The sequence below is a fragment of the Manacus candei genome, unplaced genomic scaffold (genome assembly GCF_025592945.1).
Source record: "Manacus candei isolate 608988 ecotype Guabito, Panama unplaced genomic scaffold, ASM2559294v1 h1tg000023l, whole genome shotgun sequence".
NCBI lineage: Eukaryota > Metazoa > Chordata > Aves > Passeriformes > Pipridae > Manacus > Manacus candei.
Window position 1 is genome coordinate 16689808 of NW_026138071.1, and position 23374 is coordinate 16713181.

A 23374-nucleotide genomic window follows, 5' to 3' on the forward strand; every position below is an offset into this window, starting at 1 on the left:
CCATAGAAATCATGGAAACAGGAAGGTATTTAGAATTTGTCTGTCAGGCTATTTCAGAAATATCCCTAATGTGAAAAGTGCCTAAAAAACAAAACTGGCAAACATTATTCTTGCTTTATGGAATAGCTACACTTGATTATCAGCTTCTGCCCTGAAAAGAGTTTTTCAGTTATGTTAGTAGCCAGTACTGAGGTGACACTAAAGTTACCGCAGCCTTTAATTTCCATCAGCAGATCAAGCATAGCCAGGTTCTCATTGATTCTAGTAATGTGTCCATTTCATGTGTTGTTTCAAGGTTGTTTTCCCATTCTGTCAACACAAGACTTTGCTGACTCCAGCTACATTTGTCAGAAACAAACAAGTGAAGCCAATACTGACCACATCTTATCTTCCTTTCAATAAATTAGCAATGACAGGTGCTACTCTACTATGCAAACTAATAGCAGATAATTATTTTTCATTCTGCACAAGAAGAGTCTAAACAGATCAGTCTGCTTATGCAAAAAGCTATCTTGGCCCTTTTCCCCTAGCCCAAACACTGCAGCTTAGCAGAGCTGGATAACGAACAGACTAAACAAAAGCAGCTGACCAGTCTGCCATCTCCAGTAGAGGTACGCAGACTTTGTACAAAATCAAGGTGCGTTCAATCACCACTCTTTGCAGGATATTTCTTTGAAGCAAATAAGAAACTCATGAAGTTCTTTTAGAGCTTGCCTACTGAGAACGTATTTCGTGATACATACAGCACAAAGGCCAAAATTAATTAGTGCTTTTTGATATACAAAACTTTCACAATATTTCAGACCTCTTAATGGGGAACACCTAAGCCATGGAAATTAAGTGTGGACTTCCTGTAAATACATTGCTTTATTGCAGCTCAGGTGTCACCCAACTGAAGGGAGAATGCACAGGAAGGTGAGGGACGGAGCAAGTGGGACAAGAACTTGCATTGGAAGGACAAGCAAGTATTTTGCTCATACAGGCTGGCAGAGAGTTACTCCTTGCAGCCCAAGAAAACCTCACATAAGCAAAGGGAATTCTGATGTCAAACTAAGAATCTATACAATGCTATCTGCTAACTGGCTTGTCTTGACTTTCATGGGCAGACACAGATTTCTAGCTGCAAGATGCCAGCTATCTTCTCCCAGAGCAAAGCTCTACTATGTCACCTAAAATCAAAATCCAACATTTCTCGAAAAAGAACTGACTCACCATCAGCCATCTGACATTACACTCTTATATTCAGAGGTGTTTTTACAAGTTTATGTGGCAGCAGAGGGCATACACAGCTCACACACACACAGTCCCCCAGCTCTCACCTTTGCTGAAACGGAAGAGATTTACAAAAGAACTGTAGGCTGATTTAAAAGGAGGCTCATCCTGGTCAGGAGTCAGTGGTTTGAAGTGAGTGAGATGAGATGGACTGCTGGGAGAATGAGGTAGATCACCGGTAGAGTCCAGTGTCGGAGACCGTTTGTCATCTGCAGCCATTTCACGTGCCCTGGAGAGAGTTCAGCAACACGCATTAAACAGGGGTGGTGAAACAGAACCTCTTCAGTCAGCTGAAGAGGAGGTTTCTTATTAGATCCTAGAGAGGAGACATTCACCCAACTGACCACAGACATCTGCTATTAGCACAGGTCGAGTGCCAGAGTTAGGAGCCCATGTCCTCTGCCCAGTCACTGACAAGAGATCAACATCTCTGGGGAGAGCAATTCAGAGCACCCAGTTAAACATTCAGAGCAGTGAACAGCCTCTACACTGGCAACACACTCCAGTTGCGGTTTTATGGGAACTTGAAGTTTCCAAACGGGAGACTCTGCACACATATCACAACTAAGTTTTAACTTTGACAGCTCTTCTCTTAACGTTGTGACTTCTACAGCCCTTGTAACAATAAAACTGAAGACAGGCATGCCCGAGCATGCACAGGAAAGACCTGTTGTTTGGCCAGCTTAACTTCAGAATGAGAAACAGAACGAACTACAAACAAAAGCAGGACTGAAAGATTAAGCTCAGTGGTAAACTGCTTCTTTCCCCTCCACATTACAATACCGACTGTTGTGCAGGTTACCGGGGAAGCAACCCAGACTGTGGTTTATTTGTTGTCAAATCTACCACCTCCAAACTACCTTGTTTTCAGGAGTTCTCTTAAAGGAAAAACAAACAAAAAATCTGAACCACTTTCTGTATGAGGGGAAGCCGTACTTATAAAGCCTATTTACTGTGTACCAAAGCTTTGTTACAGCCAAGAGCCATATTTTCCCACAGCCCATATTCTTCCTCAACAGACACCCAGTTTCTTTCACAACGCCTCACTTAGCCTGCTAGGCTAAGGTGTTGACTACCTTCACTTTGTTTAAGCAAGACTGAGTGAAATGTTTGACATAACAGGAACACGGGGAGCTGATGGAATCTGTGAGTGATTGGTTGACTGCTACCTGTGCCAAGGACCACAACGCTGTACAAGACAACCTCCCGCTTAGCAGCTGATACACACTCCTTCATGAAAGACCAATTTCCAGTTTCCACAACTGTTCCCTGGAACCAACAGGCATATTTTACTGACTAGAATAGTTTCTTCCAAGTTCTAAGAAGCCACACCAAAAAAAAAGCATCTATGCAGACCAGAGAAAATCCACGTGGTTAGCAACTGACACTAGAAGTGCTAACAAGTTGCATATGGCTCATGTGGCAAGGTTTGACCACTCCTACAAAGAATGCACAAAAGATAGTATCTGCAAGTCATTCACATGATTTCTCAGAGGACTTCTGCTTGTTGCTCTGCAACATAGCAAGCACCTTTAGCCCAGAGTTTCTCCTGCTATTCACATATCCTTAGGAAAGAAAATGGAGAGGCATCATTCACTAAGTTTCAAGAGAAACTTTGGTCAGGTTCTTCATGTAAGGCTTAGTCTAGAATGCTTCTGCATTCCTGTCCCCTGTAAGGCAAAGTACGTTTTGTTGTTCATTCCAGCAATATTATTCAAACAGGTGATTTGAACATGCTTAAACACCAGGGCTGATGGAAAATTTTCCTTCAAGAGCACATCTTCAGGTAAATTTGGAATTCTTTCTTCAATCTTAAGGCAACTAGTAGCTGACTTTTTAAATGTTGAACACACAACAGGGTTGTGCTCACACTACCACATTAAAAGTGCCATTACAAAGCCAACCAGAAGTTTTATAGGAAACTATGTTCATACTTCAGCAACTGACTATAGCCTGGCAAGACAAAAATAACAAGGAAGTCTCTGAACTTGCATGCAATATATATATATATGTGATTACAGAAAAATAAACTCCAATTTCAAGGGGCAAAAAACACACAGTAATTGCTTCTGTGACAACAGTACTAGTCTAATTAAAACACATTGAAAAGAAGAGCACTGTACTTGGCACTAGCTCCATAAACACCTGGATCTTTTGTGCTACACAACACAGTAGCTGCGGAGTGTATCAACGGTTCTTAAAGTGCTTCAGTTGTCCCACTAAATGGAAAACACTCCACTCCACCCCACTGCAAGAAACAGGGAAACAGTCACTTATTTGTGTATTAAGGGAAATCAGAAAGCAAGGTCCACATATTGGTCAACAGGCAGAAAAACAGAGTACATCACCTCACCAACAGTTATGGGGAATGCATCTAAACCCGCCTGAGGCTGCAGCTTCAGCAATCACCGGGTCATCACCGATACAACACAGAGCGCAAGCACGGCTGTGAGCCTCCACACACCTCCAGCTGCTACATCCAGACCAGATCCGCGACATCCCGGGTCCCACAAAACTGACCACAACCGCCCGGTGCCGGAAGGGTCCGGCCCCTTCTTGTGACACGGACGCCACTCCCGGGCACCCGGATAATACACCCCGGGTGCACCAGCTGAACTCCCGCAGTTCTCACGGAGCTGCGCGACACACGCGCTTCCCTCCCCACCTCCGCCCGGCTGCCCCGCTCCCCCCCGCGAGGGGCACACCCCTGCCCTCCGCCGGGGATGGCACACGCGGGGGTCAGCTGCCACGGGACGGGGAGGGAGCGGCAGGAAGCGATCCCCGGAGCGCCGCCGGCAGCCGCCACCGGGGCCGGGCCGGGAGCCCGGAAAGGGCTCACGCAGCAGGGGAACCACCGCTGCTGGCCCGGGCGGCACCGCGCGGCCCTCGGCGGGCTGCGCTCACCTGCTGCCCGCGGGTCCGGTGCCGGTGCTGGTGTCGATCCGGTGCCGGTGTCAATGCCGGTCCCGGCGTCGGTGTCAGTCCTGGTGCTGGAGCGGGGCACGGGCTGGGGCGGCACCGCCGCTCTTCCCTCACCGCCCGGCCCCGCCCGGCCCCGGCAACGCCGCCAGCCCCGACCAATCGCCCGCCGACCGCGCCGCACCCGCACAGGCATCGCCAATCGAAGCCTCGCGCGCTCCGCCCGCGGCCCGGCCCCGCGCTCCGCCCCCCGCCCCGCCTCGGGAGCCGTTGGAAGCGGGGAGAGCTCGCGTGACCCCCCGGGAAATCATAACATATTATATGTATCTTTAATATTCCGTTCTATTCCACCCTCTCCCCGGGATTCCCGCCCGGTCCCGCTCCCCGCCGCGGCCCCTCAGGGCGGGCGGTGCGGCTGCTGCGGGGCCGCGGGGTGGATACGGCTGTGGGCACGCGCGGCCCGGGGCTGCGGAACTGCCCGGGCGGCGGGAGAGCGCGGAACGGGCGCGGCCCGGAACGGCGGCGGCGCGGTCCGTGCTGCCGCGGGCCCCTGGCGCGAGGGCACCTGCGCGCGGGGGCCGGGCGGGCCTGAGCCAACATAGCGCCCCCTGGCGGGCGGGCGCCCCGTCAAGGGGAGGGGCCGGGCCGGGTGTGGCCGCCAGGGGGCGCCGCAGGGCAGGGCAGGGGCGGGGCGGGGCCGCATAAAGGGCCCCGCGCACGGCCCCGACCCGCATCGCGACCGCCCCGCGCTGGGAACGGAACGGGATCGGGAACGGCACTGCCAGCGCCGCAGGTAACGGGGGTCCGCACCGCCGCAGGGCCCCGCGGCCGCACCGCACCCTTTGTCCTTCTCCCGCCCCTCAGTGGGGCCTCGAGGGGCGGGTTTGTGCGTGTGTTTAAGGGCTTCTTTCAGGCGGTCCGGGCGGGACCCCCGAGGCCGCGCCCCGCCCGCCCCGAGTGTCGCTGGAGGTGCCTCGGGAGCTGCGGGTGCTGCACCCCGGGATCGGCTCCGGTGTGTCTCCTGCCGCTGTCCCTGGCTCTCCGGGCAGTCCGTGGTGTCCCCTGCGCGGGCCGGGCACGGAGCCCCTCGCGTGTCCCCTCCCGGCTGTGCCCGGGCGGGGCCGGGGCCGGGATCGCAGCCTCAGCCCGGAGGGCACATCCCGCTGTGCCGGGAGATCGCCTTGGCAGAGCTGGGCCGGGTTGCGGGCGGGGAAGGGGCGGTGCGGCCGAGAAACAGGCGAGATCTGTGTTGGTGACAGCGAGCGAACCTCCTCCGAGCGGAGCGTCTGTAAGCCGCAGTCAAGGACTTGTTGCAATAGCGAATTATTGACTGTAGGCCCTGAGCCCTTCTTTAGGACCAAGGAGTATTTGGAAATGCAGTTTCCCTAAAGCTGCCTTGGCTACTTGCCGGGGTTAAGCATATTTAAAGGAGGGTTGCTGTAGGAGAAGGAACTTGCTGGTTCAGTATAAAATCAAAGGAGAAGAGTGACAGAGCTGAACTCCAAGGAATGTGTGCTCTCTAGAGCGCCTCTTGGCATGTTGGCTCTGGTGTGCAGGAGAGGGATGCTACTGCCCCTGTTCATGGAGAAACTGGGGACGTTGCTGTCTGAGGAGGGAAAAAGTACCAGGGCCATGATCAGATAAAAGTGTTGGATGCTGTCAGAGATGTTGAAGAAGCTGCTGTTTCCACGTATCAGTGCAGATGTATCTCAGTGGAGGTGTGTCAACTGCCTTTGTGCTCTCCGTGTGACAGCAGCATCATGCTTCTGAAGCCAGCTTTGCAAAACCTATTGCTGTGACTGACATACTCTGCTTTGCCTCAGTTAAGTAGAACCAAACCACAAAACAAGTGATGCTGGGTTGGTGCCTGTCTACATTTTTACTTAAATGAATCAGACTGTTTCTCAGACTAAATGCCAAAAGTAAAATTGAAGTCTCCTGAGCAGCAATTCTGTGCCTAGGCCATGGAGTGTGATACAGTCCTTATTTAGGTAGTAACAATTTAAAATTGGGCCCAAAATACTTGCATAAATAAATTGAGTTCAGGCAGAGTGTGGTCATATGAAACTCAAGTTTTCCACGAGGACTAGAGAGGCCTAATATAAGCCAAGATACTGTCTTTGTTTGGGATAGAAATGCCTGATGTAGTTTATCTTTCAAATTTATGTGCTTATAGTAAACTGAGTCTCAGTACCACAACCTCATTTACTTTTTTTTTTTTTTTAGATTTTCACTCCTTAAGAGATTTGGAAAAGCTTGATCCTCTGAACATGGCTTAGAAAGTTTATTCTCTTGCCAGACTGAAAATGTATAATGGATTGGATTTTGGAAGTACAGCACAAGTTGGTTTAATTTAAAAAAAATAAAAGAAAAGGGAAAATTTGAACCTAGAAGTAATCTCCCCACATGCCTGTAACTTGGGGCACTTGCACTGCAAACTTCACACCTCTGAATAACTTTGTCTAGATGAACAGATTCAGTGGACAGTAGGGCCCTTCATTCTGGGTCAAATCATTCGTGGCCCTCCATATCTGTGAAACTGCAACCTGAGGCACAAGGGCTTGGTATCTCACTGTAGTATCCCAACAGCTGCACACAAGAACAGGACTATCTTGGAAGGGGGAGCTTGCCAAGTCATTGCTCTTGCATAATCAGAGCTGAGAACAGAGAAGCTGTGGCTGTTGGAGAGCAGGGAACTGTGTTAGAGCAGTTCAGTGGCTGGTGGGTTTTTTGACAAAGAACAAAGTGCAAATAGTAGAGCAGAGTTCAAGTTTATTTGTTTGAGGCTTTGTTCACAAATATCTTGGGAAACCTCTGTTCCCTACACCAAAACAAATCTGTCCAGTATTTATTTTAACAGTAGAAATAAAGCTTGCCACTAGAAAGTACTCTTGATGTTTAGCCTTGGGATTTTTCTACCTGTTTCCTTCCTTCCTGGGAGGAGGAAGCTAATAAAGAAGCTGACAATATATTAATCCTCATAGTGCCAGCAATATGAGGTGTCATTGTAATCATGTCTGTTAACTCCTGTTTTTCAGAAAAAGGTGGAGAAAGAGGGAACTGGACTAGAACTTGTGAAATCTAAAATAAACAAAGCTCATTTATTTATGTGGAAATTGGGGGGGAAATTTGTTCATGCTTTTGAATTCTTTTGTACAACCATAATTAAAGCACATGCCCTTAATTCTCAGATATTAACCTTTTTATCCTCACAGATCTTCTAGGATCTGGGGCTCTAAGAAAAATACCAGTTAGCATGAAACTGGGGACAAACTGTGGTTATCTTCAAGACTTTGGGAGAGAACTTGTGCTATGTTGGTGCCTCTCCTAGCTGTGTTGTTAAAATGCAGGAATTGGTAGTTTTTTACTTAGGTTGGGCTTTTTTATGTCTATTGCAGCTCAAGATGTCTAAAAAAATCCATGGAGGCTCCGTTGTGGAGATGCAAGGAGATGAAATGACACGGGTCATCTGGGAACTGATTAAAGAAAAGCTGATTTTTCCTTATGTAGATCTGGATTTGCACAGGTAATGGCTCTTTGTGACACATGGCTACTTTGTACTGCAATTTGCATGTGTCATTAAGCTGATGGTGCTGAGAGCGGCCCCTCTGGGGTTCCTCACAGCAGTAAGCAGTGAATGCTTAATTGTTAGTTTTTTTCCTGTACTGTACCTCTAAGAAGGTCTCTCACAGATATGGCCTGTATTTTATCTCCTGTACCTTGGCTACCCAGCACCTGTATTTTATCTCCTGTACCTTGGCTTCCCAGCACCTGGGCAGTCTATGTGACTCCCTGCAGCCTAAACAGTTAGAAACATGGGGTGTTTCAGGCACTCCATGACTTGCAGCCTGGCCTGTGGACCCTAAGCAGGCTTATGACTGCTTGCCATATCTGTTTGAAGATCTGCCCAGAGGACAAAAGGGTGCTTGTAGGGCATAGACTCTGCCCTGATGCCTGTAAGCTTGACCTCTGCTGTTGACAGTGAGCTAATTGTTGCAATTATTCCCTGAGCCTGTGCTGTGCTTCTGCACTCGCTTCTGGAAAAAACAAATACTAGCAGCTGGTACTGCCAAAAGAGCATGCTATCTACAGCATCTCGCCAAGAAGGTCAAATATTCTCTTCCCTTTCTAGCCACCAGGCTATAACTATTAGAGAAGCATCCAGCTACATTTCTCCTAGCCACAGACATACCTTCTATGGTATCTACCATAATTAAACCCACAAGTCTGACCTCTTCCCCTGCTACTGGAGTCATTTGTATACCACCTACATCAGGCTTTCTGCTTGCTGGTGTTGAGAACCAGGCAAACAGAAACCAGCAGCATAATACATGCCCACAGTCTGGAGAGCATCCCTTTTCAAAGAGGGGTGGGAGGAGGGAAAGCAAACCCCTGGCTGAGGCAGCACAAGGGCTACATTTAAGTACAGCTGGCCACATTCAGGGCTGTCCCATGCTGGGCACCCATTGTTTTCCCAAAGCTATTAAAACAGTGAGTAAGGGAAATGTGCTTTCTCTGACTGCTTGAGGGGAATATTGGCCATTTTTCTGCCAGGGTAGGATTGTGGGTCCATTGTCAAAGCAGCTTTTAAGCCAATTGTAGCTTCATGTGCTCAGTACATGAAATAACCCAGAACCCTCAGCACAAGAGGTTTGAAACAAAGGCCCATATTCATCTGGGGGTTGTGCTGCTCCGTACTATTAGATTCCTAGCCTGAAAGCTGCCATTGCAGAAAGCTCAAAAGGGAAGGCTAGAGGAGACACTGTGCCATGCTGGCAGAGAACTTCAGCTGTAAACTGAAACTCTCCTTTCTCTAACCTTCTCTACCAGCAGCAGAAGTGTCACTGTATAAGTCCATGTTTTCTTCCAGTCCAGCAGCATTTGAACTGGAAGAGGGACAACTTCAGTTATGACAGAATGCTGGAACTACACTCATAAGCACGTATGAGGTCTGATTTCTGTCCTGTTGGACATAAACAAATGTCCTGGGCAGTTCTGACCATCTTTGTGGGTTTGTTACAGCTATGACTTGGGCATTGAGCATCGTGATGCTACAAATGATAAAGTAACCATGGAAGCTGCTGAAGCCATAAAGAAATACAATGTTGGCATCAAGTGTGCAACCATCACTCCTGATGAGAAGAGAGTGGAGGAGTTCAAGTTGAAGCAGATGTGGAAGTCTCCCAATGGGACAATCAGAAACATCCTGGGAGGCACAGTTTTCAGGGAGGCCATTATCTGCAAGAACATTCCCCGGCTGGTGTCAGGATGGGTGAAACCCATTGTCATTGGCCGTCACGCCTATGGGGATCAAGTGAGTCACTTTAGTGCTTACCTCTCTTTTTATCTTACCAGCCTTAGTCTTGACTCTATAGAGCTACAGACTGAGACATCCCTGTGCTCCTGCTCTGTCCCTTGCACTCCACCTGGGAGCAGGTACTTGCTAGCACTTTGTTAGTACTGCACCTGGCAAAGTGTGGGAGAGCCTGGTTCGTGCCTCTCTTCCTTAGATAGAGGAATGCTGTATAAACAGCATTCAGAGGCCTGGATTGGATTGGATAGATCTGTACTTAGATACGGGGTATATAACTCCTCTCAATTATTGTTCATCTCTGCAGAACCCTATTCCCTACACAACAATGTTGTGAGAAAATATCCTTTTCACTGCCCATCTTCTTACTTCTCAGGACTTTCTGGTGTCAGATGTTGCTCACAGCAAAAATGAATCCAAGAGAGTGATTTTTAGAAGTGGGCAAAATTGCCTTCTGTATAGGGATGTGGGTTTGGGTTTTTTTATATTTTTTAACTGGGATCTGCTGCTTAACTTGCACAACACTCCTGCAGAGTTGGTATCCATAGTGAGTACATTGGAATGTGGTACAGAAGTAGGAAAACAGCCTTTATCAGAGCTCTCCTGCCAGAGGTAGTACAAAGCCGTGGAAAGCCCTAGCACGGCACTCAGTGATGTGCCCTTTGGGTAGGCTAGAGGACAAGAATCAATCATACTGTTCTCCATGGGTAATGATATGCTGCAAAACAGCCAAACATGACAAAAGCAAAATCTTCTAAAAGAGCCAAGTGCTTAAATGGATGAGTAAACCCACAAGTCACAAAATTACCTGGGATGGGAAGGTAAAGTAATAAATAAAGAGGAAAATAATTGAAAAACCTTGACGCTAGAAAAGAATGGGATTCAACATCCTTAACAGTACTGAATAACTGAGAAGGTCAAAATAATAATAGGAAACAGCGGATTAAAGGGGAAGGATTGAAACCCTGCCAAAGGATGAGATTAAAGTGAAAGGGATGATATAAGAACTTATAAAGGACATATGAGACACTTCTTTAACTTCAGAACAGCTCAGGGAACATGTTCCCTTGATAGGAGGGAAACAACATGGAAAAAAGGATAACAAATTTCAAATAGTACTGTTCAGGGCAACTGGGAAAAGGAGATATTTAAAAACTTGAAATACATGTTTGCTCTTCTGATTCCGTGTATCTCAGAGGACCAAAATGTGTATCCATGTATGGAATTCAAAGAACTTGTACTACAGGTTTCAGATGTCATCTTGTATGATGTATGAGCCCCCCTTATTTATGAGATCAGTAGTGGTGATATGAGTGGTTGTTTTTGAGGCAGGGAGAGGAAGGAGCCATTCTACTCACCAACCACACAACAGTCTTTGCACTTTAAAACGTCAGTGCATCTGCAAAAGTACATCCTCTGCCCATTGATGGGACCCAAGAATTTGTGAGCTTTTTCCCTTAAAGGGGAGGATGCCTCCTGAAACTGGCAGACTCTTGACTACTTAGGGACATGGTTTAGTGGTGCACGTGGCAGTGCTAGGTTAACTGTTGGACTTGATCTTAAGAGTCTTTTCCAACCTAAATAATTCTATGAGTCTACTTGTCTTTCTAATCCCTAGTATAATAATCCAATGACCACATGGCTGAATAAAGAGTCTACTTAATGTTTTTTTTAATACAACTGCTTTTCTGCACCCTGCCCTCCCAAATGAAGGTTGTCTTTTATGTTTCTCTCTTTCTGATAGATAAAATCATCATGGCAGTTTTCTTTTTTTTAACAGTACAGAGCAACTGATTTTGTGGTTCCTGGGCCTGGAAAAGTAGAGATGACCTACACTCCCACAGATGGAGGCAAACCAGTCACATATCTGGTCCATAACTTTGAAAGTAGGTATTTTCTCTAAGTAGTGATTAAAACTGATTTTAGGTTTAATTCAACCTTGAATTGTCAGTCAGAGCTATTTGATGGTAAAATATGACTTTGAGGTAGAGCGGGGAAGAAAGTTGACACCACCTTCATTTATCTCTCAAGTACTGAAAGTTACTTGAAATCTTCCTGGGACCAGAGAGGCATATCAAACACACAATCATACTAGACTGGCCACCTGTCATGCTCTTTGTATGATAACTCTGGTAGCAGCATCTATGTTTTTCTCTCTGATCAGAGGGAAACTTGCTGTGTAAACATGGCTTGACCAAAGGGGAGATATATTTAAGAACAATTTGGGTATAATTCTTTCTGGGTTTAGTTGTCTTACTGGTCTCTATCTACCTTCACAGTTTTTGCCCTTCTTTATGAAGCAGTCTTTTTTTTTCCTTTTTTTTCCTCTCAATAAAAATGAGAATTAACACTTAGCCTGCAAGGTGGGAAGGAGTAGGTTCTAAGTGTTTTAAAAGATACAGTCCCAAATGTTTTGGTGTCCCTCCTGTCTGTATGACTGTGCTGGTTATATACAGGTTGCTAGGCTCAGGAGGAGTCCTGACATTGCTGGGCTCTGTTGCATGGAAACAATTACACACATGCTGCCAGAACTCAGGCTGTTTTCCCCAGGGGCAGGGTTCAGGAAAACATCACACAAGTTCTCTCTCTTGTCTATCAGTGATCAAAGAGTTCAGTATTTGTAGCCATGGTGACTTATGTGTGAGTGTTGGGATACTTGTGTTTGTTTAGCTACAAAAAAACTTACGTCCACAGAATCCTGGTTTGTGTGCAATTTGTTTGGCAAACAGATACCGGGACTGACGTATGACGCTCTTGTAGTATTTGATTTCTCTGGCATTCTTCCTCGTAAGAGCCTAAATCTCTACTGTCTCGTTGCACAGCCTTTTATTTGGAGTTCACCTGCTTAACTGCCAGTCCTAATTTGTTTTCATTTGCTAGGTAACTGGTGAGCTTGTACTGGAGATGTCTGGCCATCCAGCTGCCACTCTGAATTGCTGCTCTGCTTTGCATCAGTGCAAAGATGGCAGATTGCTTCTGTTGCTCTGGGGAACTGCCCTCCCCACAGATAACTGTTGTGCCACCATATTTCCACAATGTATAAGGGAAGCTTGTCTTATTGCTATGCTAATATGTGCAATATTGACACTGAATCAAGAGATTTTAGTAGGCAGTAGGATTGTATGATTGCAATGAGGAATATTTTTTACCTATATGGAAATAACTATTTGAATAAAACTTAATAGCTGTCATCTAGCAACCATGAAAATATGGCTCCAGAGGACACAGTCTCTGTAGCTGATCAGACCCTATTCCATCCTTGACTCACTAGAAGAGGCATGGGGACAACATGTATTTTCACTGGTAACAACAGGAATTTCATTCTCTGCCAATATCAACTTTAGATGACCTTGCTATCTTGGCAAGCAGATAAACCTTATCTAGCTTCCCCTCTTCATTCTGCATGTATGTTCATGTAGTAATAAGCATCTGGAGGTAAGGACAAGTGAATATTAGGAGAGGGTATTAAAAAAAAAATGTGTGTTTCCAGAGCAAAGGTCTCTGATACAGGCACTGTACAAAAACTACAGGGGTGGTGGTAGTGAGTTGCTTAAAATTAAGTGCACAGTGCTTTTCACTAGAAACACAGAGCTGTGCTCTGAAGGTGGCAAAGCTTTTTCATGAAGCTCTAGACCCTTCTTTCACCCAAAATCAGCCTCTTCCATGATCTGAATACTGCTTTCTCCCAGGTGAGCTGGGCTGCAAGTTCAAGGCACTTCCATTCATGCTTCTAACACATCTGCATTAACAATCCAAGTCATGTGAGTGTTGATAGTTCTTCAGAGCCTTCTCAGGACTTGCCCAAGCACCCACATGACTGGCACATTCTTCCCACAACTTGCTGGAAGTGAGCCTGAGCAGGTGAAACAAAGCTGCATGGTAGGCCAGACACGTGCTGAAAAGATGCAGGAATGCATGTGGCAGCTTGTTTACCTGAGCTAGGCAAAGCAGTCTTTGACTGCTGGAGTTAGTTCTGCAGTCAAAGCATTTAAGATGAGAGCAAATCCGTTTCTGGCTTTGACTGAGATCCCCTGCTCCAAACTGCCACCTGCTGCTTTGATAGAAAAATACTGTATTACTTAGATGGCTAGCAGGAGTTCAAGCACACTCACTTCTGTCACAGTTTTGCTGCTTAGGCTGCTTAGGAGTAGGAAGAAACTTCTTATGGGGATTAGATCACAGTATTAAGATGTACTTAGCTGTAAAACAAAACCACCTTCCTATCCATGTGTCACAGGACTGCTGGAGCTTTGAGCTGATAGTGCAAAGAGAATCTTCTCTTGGAAGAATCAGCCTTTAAATTGAGAACTAGATCAAGACATTTGGGGATACCACCAGCCTGCCTGCCAGCCAGAGTATTCTAGGGGAGAATGTCAAGTTCTTAATCAAAACTAAATCTAGTTGATTCCTATCTGTTCTTCCTCCACTAACAGGCTGTGGTGGTGTAGCCATGGGAATGTACAATCTTGACCAGTCTATCAAGGATTTTGCCCACAGTTCCTTCCAAATGGCACTGTCTAAAGGCTGGCCCCTCTACATGAGCACCAAGAACACCATTCTGAAGAAATATGATGGCCGCTTTAAAGACATCTTCCAAGATATCTATGACAGGTAACTAGTTGTGTACCCTCTACTGTATAAGTCTGCAGCAGGAACATCCCCTCCAGCCTTGTGAGTTGCATTTTAAGACATTCAGCAGCAGTTCGGGAGGGAGGGGATGCCTTCTCTGTCATGGTCTCCCTTGTCCTGCAAGGCACAGTACTCAATATTTAAAGCTCTGCTAACTATGGCTGTGGTGTTCATCCCTTCCACTAGAGAGTCAGATTCTCTGTAGGTGCCTCTGTGGTCCTGAAGCAGCCTTGCAGTAGCTTAGCAAAGCAGACAAGGGAAAAAAGAGTAAAGAAAATGCAAACTTACTCTCATTTTTGTTTGTACTCATCTCTGTGCACCTCTCTATGCACAAATTGTGCAAATCCCTGTTTATATGGCAAGGTGTTCGGTTTTCTGTTTTCCAGAGAATATAAGTCCAAGTTTGAAGCCAAAAAGATATGGTATGAGCATAGGCTCATTGATGACATGGTTGCTCAAGCCCTGAAATCTGAAGGAGGCTTTGTCTGGGCCTGCAAGAACTATGATGGGGATGTGCAGTCTGACTCTGTTGCACAAGGTATGAGATGCTTCCTGTGCTACACTGAAGTAAGCTCAGTGGCAGTCTCTTGGGACCTTCCGTCACATCTTCTATTGTGGCCCAGGAGGTGGTCTTGGGTCTCAGAACTTACATTTCAAGCCTGTGGCTAGTCATGGAGATATCAGGCTGTCAGTTTTCTGATTTCACTTTCACAAGAAAATCTATTGAATGTAGACTGTGTATTTATTTACAGGAGGGAAGTTCCTACCAACATAAGTGATAGGCTTCCTATTCTAATGGACGGTATCCAGACAGCTGGGACACTGTTGCTGACTGGTGATGAGTGTACTGGCAGGTGCTCTACCAATAACTAAGAAAATCTGTCAGGTGTAAAGAGAGAGATTGATCCACTTAACTTTATGGACTTGTAGTGCTTGATCGGCATCCTACATAAGCAAGCTGCCTGGTGCCAAAACAAATGCAGAATCCTACAGGACAAGATGTGTGGCTTTATGTGATATGCTCTTTATAAAGTAATGCCACTAAACTGCCTCCCATAGAACAAGGATGTGTGTTGGACAGATGCACATCTCTGAAATCTACAGAGTTAGAAGTGATGTGAATGTCCAGTTTCACTAGCTCCTGTTCCTTTCACTAAAGCAAATGCTCTTGATAAGGAGTTTTGTTTCCTGTTTCCCTGTGGGGAAGATAAGCAGCCCAACATTGCTTATTTATGATTCTTTTTCTTTTACTGTACTTTTTGGTGAAAATCTGTCCAGCAAGTTAGGTAAGAACACTGATTTTCTTGAAATGGTGCAGAATGTCTGTATATCTCTATCTCATGGTTCAGCAGCACTTCCTGATCAGATGAGCTGTTATGATTAGCCAGTTAGTTGCAGCGGCACTTGCTGTTCAGGGATACTCACATCAAGGCTGGGAGTACGTAGGGGGACTGTAGGATGGGGGGGTTAAGGGGAATTTAATGGAGCTGTCCAAAGGAGACACTGAACTTTTTAAACTTGTATCATTCTGTAGGCTATGGTTCTCTGGGAATGATGACCAGTGTGCTGATCTGCCCCGATGGCAAGACTGTTGAAGCAGAAGCTGCTCACGGCACAGTTACTCGTCACTACCGCATGCACCAGAAAGGCCAAGAAACCTCCACTAACCCCATTGGTGAGCTGCCTTTTACTGCCCTTCAGTGATCTCTACACATGAAAGAATAAGCTTAGAGTGAGAACATCTGCATCCTTTCTGCAGAGAATTGCACCACCAAAACTGCAATAATGCAGTTCATAATGCATTTTTCTTCAGTGGTGACTTTGATGACCCACCCTTAATGGGAAGGAAGCATCTAACATTCATAAGTGCTCATTGGTGGAAAGGGACGACAAGAGTCAGAGTGTCCACAAACAATCATAAAGTTTTATTAGTGAATTACACACTTGACATGGAAATTGGTATGTTAGTCCCTGACATACTATATAAGCACACAGCTGTAGGTTTTGGATAAAGGGATAGGATGAAAGAGAAGAGAGAAATTAAAGAGGGAAAGATGAATGAAAGAAAGAAAGGAAAAGAGAGAATTAAAGAAGAGGAGAAAAGAGAGGGAGGTCTTTGGTCTCAATCCTACCATGCCTACTTCCTGCCACTCATTCTTGCACTTGCGCTGTACTGTGTTGTGGTTTCTCTCACAGAAAAGTGCTGCCCTATCTCCACCTGCCCCCCCTTCTCCAGTCAACTCTTGTTCTTTCTCACAGCATGTTAATATCAACAGTTCTTGGTTGGGTCTATGGACATGGGTTATTGGTGTTTGAGACATACACCACAGACAGTGTTTCTGATAAGCTTGAGAGGGGCTTAGTCCAGGCATAGTTCATTAAGGCCAAGGCCTAATGAGCATTTCTTGGATCACAGTGTGGCCTGAGGGGGCGGGCAGGGGAATGCACTACCACAATCCATCACTATAGTGAACTCCTCTGGGCCTCTACAGAGACTGGAGCAAAATCAGGCTGGAATGGAGTGAGTGTGAGGAATAAACCAGACCTAACCTAGACTTTGAGACATGCATTCAGTTTTCAGCAAGCGATTTATAGCCATAAGGGCCTTAAGGTTTAGATTGGTTGTTTTTTATTTTACTCATCTTTCTGATGCTCCAAAAGACCCAGCCACACCCCAGACTTTAACTACACACTTAAAGTGTCAATGCACTTAGAACGGGACATAAGGGAAAGAATCCTTTAAAATTGCATAGAGACCAGACTGTAATATAGTAGGAGGAAGAAGACTGCACCCTTCTGTCAGAAAGATAATGTCCTGTGTAACCACAGAGTCCTACCACATGTCATACTTTGTTCCTACCCAAGTCAGAAAGAAAGATAAAATGACGTGTGAAGAGATTACTGGAGGCAGTGAGTACTTTCTGGGGTCTGTTCTTTTTTAGAGCTGCACAAAAGGCAAAGAATACCTGGATGAAGATAAGTGTTCTCTTTCCCATACCAGATTTTCTATATTTTTCCTCTGTTTTCAGTTTTTTTGATATAAAAAATCCAATTATTGTTTCACATGATGATTTAGAACGATTTCCAGGGAGTTCTAGAAGGATAGAATAACCCCGTGTTCTCTCTCAGCCTCCATCTTTGCCTGGACAAGAGGACTTGCTCACAGAGCTAAGCTGGACAACAACACTAGCCTCAAGAACTTTGCAGCTGCCCTGGAAGAAGTCTGCATTGAGACCATCGAGTCTGGCTTCATGACAAAGGACCTTGCTGCCTGTATCAAAGGCCTACCTAAGTAAGTGTATGAAATAACCAGCTGTGCTTGAAGGAGGCTGTTTTACGTAGTGGTTCTGAACAGCATTTGCTCGAATGTTATTTTAGTATGGTGAAGAACAGGAGTCTGCCTCAGAACAGGACTCAGTGTACTCAGTGCTGTACAAACTGAACACGAGACACTCCCTGACCAAAGTAGCTTAGTCCAGATTGCTTGGTCCCTGTTATTGTACCAAATGAATGGGCAAAAAAGTAAGGAAGGAACTGTTAAGAGTTGGTTTTTTTATGACAGTCTAGCTACATTGGTCAGATCCTACCTTCATCCTAATAAATGAAGAAAACCTACATAACTGCCAAATATCACCTGTATACCCTCTTCTCTGGAGCCTTTTGACAGAAAAAAAAGAACACAGCCTGATGAGTAGGAGATAATTCTTTTGGGTTTAGAGGCAAGACTTAGAGTTCTTTGAACAGTCTTCCCCTAATGCCTGTTTTTTTGTTTCCCCCCCTCCAGTGTCACACGCTCCGACTACCTGAACACCTTTGAGTTCATGGACAAGCTCGCTGAAAACCTGAAGCAGAAGCTGGCCTCTCTGCCCAAACTTTAAGGCAGGGGTTCTACTCAAGCTCCCCTAGCAAGGTGTCTCCCACTTACATGAGAGTGTAAGTGGCACCATATCATGCTTTGTTGTGCTTTTTTTAGGATGTTCTTCATCTTTGGCCTCTGGTATTTTCACACTCTTTGGCAGATACTCCTCATCAGAATCAACTCTTTGCCTAATTACTCTAGTTTTTCTGTTGGTTTGCTGTCTGATGCTCTTTCTGCTCACACTTGAGTCCTCCTGCAAAGCACAGGCACTTGAAGTCTATTTCCTGAAGAAAAGCAAATTTTGTGGCCTGGAATCACCTGAGGGAACATCATGACTTGAGAAGGTATGAACTGGGCTTTTTAATAAACTCTCCATATTTTGGATCTCTTAACCTGTTGCATTAAGTCACTACTTTCAAGACTGGGCAGCTGTGCTGGATTCACCATAAATGTACTTTCAAGATCTTGGACTCCATCAGGACAGCAGGAATGGTGCTCCACACTAAAGTCTTTGCTCTTGCTGTCAAAAGCCCACACACAAGCCTTTTGCCCCACCTCACAAACTTCAGACTCACTAGAACATGTTGCAACTTTTGCCTGAAGAAGCTTCTTTGCATTTTGAGCACGCTCTTCACCTTGAGATATATCAGGACTACTTTTTGCACTGTTTTTAATTGCACTTGTTTTCTTTTTTCCTGTGCTTGCTTTTTTAACAGTCATTTTCTCACCAGTTCTAGGTTTTCTTAACAGGCTCCCTCAGGGGTATAAAAACATTTACCCACGATTGCTCACGATGTACTTGCTGAATTTTTACAGTCTCACTCCCCTCAGATGTGAAACTATGCCAATATGTAGATGATATTCTAATTGGAGGAGATTCCCATGAAAAGGTGGAGGAAGCAGCAGCAGTGTGGGAAGCATTACGTGAAAGAGAAATTGAAATTCCACCTGAAAAATGTCAAGGACCAAATAAAGAAGTAAAATTTTGGGGTACTTGATGGAGTGCAGTCAGTGCAGCAGTTCCTCCAGACACTTTAAAGGAAATAAAACAAATACAGATGCCCCAAATCAAAGAAAGAATTACAACAGTTAGTGGGAACTTTAGCATATTGGAGCAAACATGTACCTGGATTTTCTATCATTGCTGGCATATGTGGCACTTTATCGTGCTTTGTTGTGTAACATTTCAAACACTAGACAAAAATGAACATAACACTTAAAATTTTTAAAGATCATGTTTTCTTAAACCCCTTGAGCTGCTGCGCTAGGCCCTACTTTTGCCAAGCAGAGGAATGGGATACTGTTCAACTTCAATGTGGGTCTGGACTCCTAACAGCACACCTGAGGTTTCTCTCTGTGACTTTGATCTGTGTTTCTCTTATTTCTTTATCTCAGTCTGAAAGCCAGTCTGTGTCACATCTCTGGTCAAACCGGCCGTGACCTACTGTCCAACTGACCTCAAATCAGAACCGTCCTCCTCTCTCCAGTACTGTCCATGAGTATAAGTGGGTTCACAGGGCTATGCCAGCTCTGTTGCAATCCCTCTCAATTTATCTTTCAGTGCCAACAGGAGCAGAGTATCCTGACACTAAGGGATTTGGTTCCATTGCTGTGGTCAGGACTGTAGCATTCAAGAAGCACTTAGTAAATGCTGGAAATGAGCCTTACGGGCTAAGATCCTATTAAAGTCATGCTGCAGTGTCTAAATGCAGGCCCTGCACTTAGTTATGCTCCTTCTGACTGGATGTGAAGCATAGGAACTGTTATCTCTTCTCCCCTCCCCCAATTCATAAAGGTGCAAAACTTCTAATTGTCTGGGCTACTACTTACCCTTTCTGTTGTGATACAGCATCAGATCATGACTGTGAAAAACTATTCCATCCACGGTTTTGTGTTCTGGGTTTTTTAAGGAATAGTTTTAGTTCAGACTAAAATAAAAACCAACTAACATTCTTTGTGTCTTTCCTTCCTTTGTGTGATTAGCAGATACTGGGAAATTCTGCCTCAGAGAGACAGTCCAGTAGCTTTTGGCACAATCCAGTACAGGCTGGGACAGACTGTTGGAACAAGCACAAAATAATATCTCCCTTCTTAGAACAGAGTTTTAATTTGTTCTGGCCCAGGTAAAGCTGTGACCTGTAGTGTGGTAGGCATCAGGTAGTGTACAGGAATTTAAAAGGTACCACTTCCATTGAAATTTTATTCTGGGACTAATAGAAACTGATATATCACCACTTGGCAAAACAGAAGCTGGTTAGACCTGAACTAACTCTGACCCTGCACAGCTCACTAGCTAAAGGTGGTGATTAGGATAGAAATGCCAATGTTAGACTAAATGAGCAATGTTAGGCATGTGTGTACCAGGGTGAATTTATGCTGATACTTTTGGTCAGTGTTTGGCCCTGCCACCTGTGAAAGCTTTGCTCTTTCCCTGCCAAGTTATGGGAAAACAAGCACTGATAAACAGGAAAGTTGTCCTTGAAGAGAGCTTCTTGTATAAACTGCTTTAATTGGTATTCTGTGATTGACTAGTTATCCTCCAAGGTCACTTGAAGGAGAGATTGAGGAGGAGGATGAGGAAGGCTCGGCCCCAGACTCAATTAAGAAAGACCCCCCAAAACATACAGCACATGCGTGAGGGGATTGCCGAAGTTCTCACGTGTGCGCAGAAGAGGTGCTCTGACATAACCGGGAGGTGGGACTGAGGGCCTCGGGCTGGGCAGTGCTGGCCACACCTAGGGGGGGTTGTGGCCACTTAATTAATTGTATAAAAGGCAGATAGTGCTTTCTTAGAGGGAGTTAACTTCACACTAAGGACAACGTTGCCTTTGGCAGGGACGCCTGCCAGTTAGTGAATTTACTGACTCCTCAAGGATGCAGCTTCTGCATGCTAGGGCAGTAAGATAACTTTATGGGCAACAGCTGGGTAACTGGGGCTTATTTCTCTCCTCCTTCCTCCCTTTTGGGTTTGTTCGTTTTCTTGGCCAACTTTTGGTAATAAATATTGGTTTTTGTTGAGCTAGCAATGGTGTCTAGTTTTTCATGTTCCAGTATATCTCGGACCTTTCCCTATTACAGTGTGTTTGAAGCACAGCTCTATAACTGCTAGGAACTGTCACTATACCTTTAATAGGAATGAATGCAGTCTACAATTCTGTTGTTAGTACAAGCACCTAAGACATAGAGCTGGAAAAAGCCCCATTTCTGACCCCTAGAGGCAATGAAAACAATTACTGGGAACAGCTGGAGATCCACGTTCCTGCCTGGCTTCTGACATCAGTAGTTCAACACAGTCAGGCAGGTCCTACTACAACAGCACCTCTAACAAATTCCCTGTTATTTATTGTTCCTACCTGGCTTCCAGAGTTACAGAGTACCAGAGACCAGTGAAATGGGGAAGAGAACTGAGGTAAAACTTGTATGTTGAGATAATAAAGTTTAATAATTGCAAATAAAAGTAAGAATACAATAATAATGGTAATTAATAATAATAACTAACAATAATAAAAAGGAAACAAACAAGTGTTACATAATGCAATTGCTCACCATCCACTGACCAATGTCAAGCCCCCCTTCCTGAACCCAGATTGGCCATGCTTCTAGGTATATAGTTATAATAAATACAGCAAAAAACCAAAACATCAGTGTGTTAACAGCATTACCATTCCGAATCCAAACACAAAACTGTAAGAGCTACTAAGAAATTAACCCTACCCTAGCTAAAGCAGGACAGTTGGGTACAGGGCTCATATTCCACTGTGGCAAGCTTTATATAGCGGACTAAGGCAGAGTGCAGGAAGGAAGCAGAAGACAGTGAGCAGCTAACCATACAGAATGTAAGGGCCGTGTCCGTCATTACAACAGACATCCACTCAACACTTTCCCCGCCCCATGAGTCCCAAAGATTTCAAAACAGAAGAAATCCGCAGTGCAAAGCTCAATTCATTGAATCAGTCCTTTGGCTGCACTGGTTGGAATAGTTCAGCTGTCTGGTCAGCAACCTCCATCTTTGCTCTGGCCTCTTCAATTGCGGCTGGACAGAGAAGCTTCTAAGAACTTGGGGGTTGCCTATTCAACTGTTATTTTCATCCTGACTCGTTCCTGTTGTTATAAACTTGCCTACCTTGGCACTGGGATGTCCTTCAGGAAGCCATTCTTCTTCCTCTTTCATCTTCTGGGTCATTCTCTTGGCTTTAACAGGATTCTTTTTTCTTTTGTAGTGAGGAGAGTGGAGGAACGCAGTGTCTGTAAATGGGTCACCCTGCCTCAGTTTTCTGCAGAACCAAAAGGGTTACATTGAGTCATCAAGGATTCCTTGAAAACTTGTATGATTTTAGTCCCCAAAGTTTCTGATTTTACTGCAGTGCTTCTCCTATAAGATGATTGAGTGGTACAGTTTTTTCCTTGTCCATTACAGGGTACCTTCTGACCCAATATAACCAGCTATTCAAAGAAAGTTCAAACTGTGACACTTTTCAGGGAAAAAGCATAGTACTACCCTGTAGCATAACAACAAAGTCATTATTTTAGGAGTTAAATGATTCTGTCCAATAGCCATTGGATGTACTGAATCTACAGTTTCTTAGGGAAAAGATGCAGCTATTTGTTTAGAAACGCATATCTGCTAGAAAAAGTGAATATAGATACAGCCTGCTCTCAGGAGGAAAGCACTACTCAGGTGTGTAAAACTTTATCCATCACAGAATGCAAATGAAACCAAGGCTTTTGCTGAGCCATCTCTATCTAGTCTGTACTTTATCCTCATGCTCCTGCCTCATTAGCACCAGAGTACCACAGATGCCCATTTCAACAAGGGAAATAACATCTTTGGTAGCTTGTTACCAGAAGCCTACGCATCCATCCCGTGATGATGCAGAATTTTGGCATAACCACACTGTGGTAGAAGAGAAGGACCACAGAACACAAAGAGTAAGAGGAACTTAAAGCAACAGAGGATCCAGCCCTGGAGGGTGAACACATGAGAGCAGAGCAAGTGTTGCAGCATGGGAGCAGTCATTGGAAGGAATAGTTTAAAGCCCAACCTGTTGAGTTTTGGTTCTTTATAGCAGGCTGGTTTCCGTCTCCGCCTGGATGAGCGCTCTGATACCTCTTCTGAGATGGAGCAGGACAGAATCCTGGTATTGTTCAAGTCCTGTAGTGGTCTGATCTCTGCAAAGGGAGACATTCACATGAGTTGATCAAAGTGATTCCAAATAATTTCCAGATATCCTAAAAAATAACAGCTGCCAAATAGAAAGGACTGCATTACCACATTTCTCTGAACACAAACCTGAATCCAAATCACATTCCCTCTAAACTCAGGAGACCATTTTAATCCAAAAATACCAGACCTGCTCCTCAAAAGTCAGCTCATAAATCAAATT

The 23374-nt window shown here is 45.1% G+C and overlaps 3 protein-coding genes across 5 annotated transcripts in view; 1 reads left to right on the forward strand and 2 right to left on the reverse strand.

The window, feature by feature from the left end:
• The window catches only part of PIKFYVE (phosphoinositide kinase, FYVE-type zinc finger containing), a 69951-nt gene extending 65820 nt beyond the window's left edge, over positions 1-4131 (reverse strand). For 2 of the 3 annotated variants that reach the window (XM_051787681.1, XM_051787679.1), the window contains exons 1-2: positions 3737-4131; positions 1320-1501 (exon numbers count right to left, since the gene is read on the reverse strand). In XM_051787681.1, the coding sequence (XP_051643641.1) occupies positions 1320-1501; positions 3737-3771 (217 nt within the window). In that variant the 5' untranslated portion in view covers positions 3772-4131. The remainder of the gene's footprint in view (positions 1-1319; positions 1502-3736) is intronic. The other variant, XM_051787680.1, reaches the window with a different exon arrangement.
• A 735-nt stretch (positions 4132-4866) lies between these two features.
• Positions 4867-19943, forward strand: IDH1 (isocitrate dehydrogenase (NADP(+)) 1). The gene is made up of 9 exons (XM_051787689.1): positions 4867-4984; positions 7590-7717; positions 9214-9505; positions 11283-11388; positions 13936-14113; positions 14518-14669; positions 15666-15806; positions 17261-17423; positions 17916-19943. The coding sequence occupies exons 2-9, from the start codon at positions 7596-7598 to the stop codon at positions 18007-18009; spliced, it is 1248 nt and encodes a 415-aa protein (XP_051643649.1). The 5' UTR covers positions 4867-4984; positions 7590-7595; the 3' UTR covers positions 18010-19943.
• Positions 19944-21232: 1289 nt separating this feature from the next.
• The window catches only part of LOC127471178 (shugoshin 2-like), a 32434-nt gene continuing 30292 nt past the window's right edge, over positions 21233-23374 (reverse strand). The window contains exons 8-9 of the mRNA XM_051787866.1: positions 23033-23159; positions 21233-22264 (exon numbers count right to left, since the gene is read on the reverse strand). Of these exons, the coding sequence (XP_051643826.1) occupies positions 22063-22264; positions 23033-23159 (329 nt within the window). The 3' untranslated portion in view covers positions 21233-22062. The remainder of the gene's footprint in view (positions 22265-23032; positions 23160-23374) is intronic.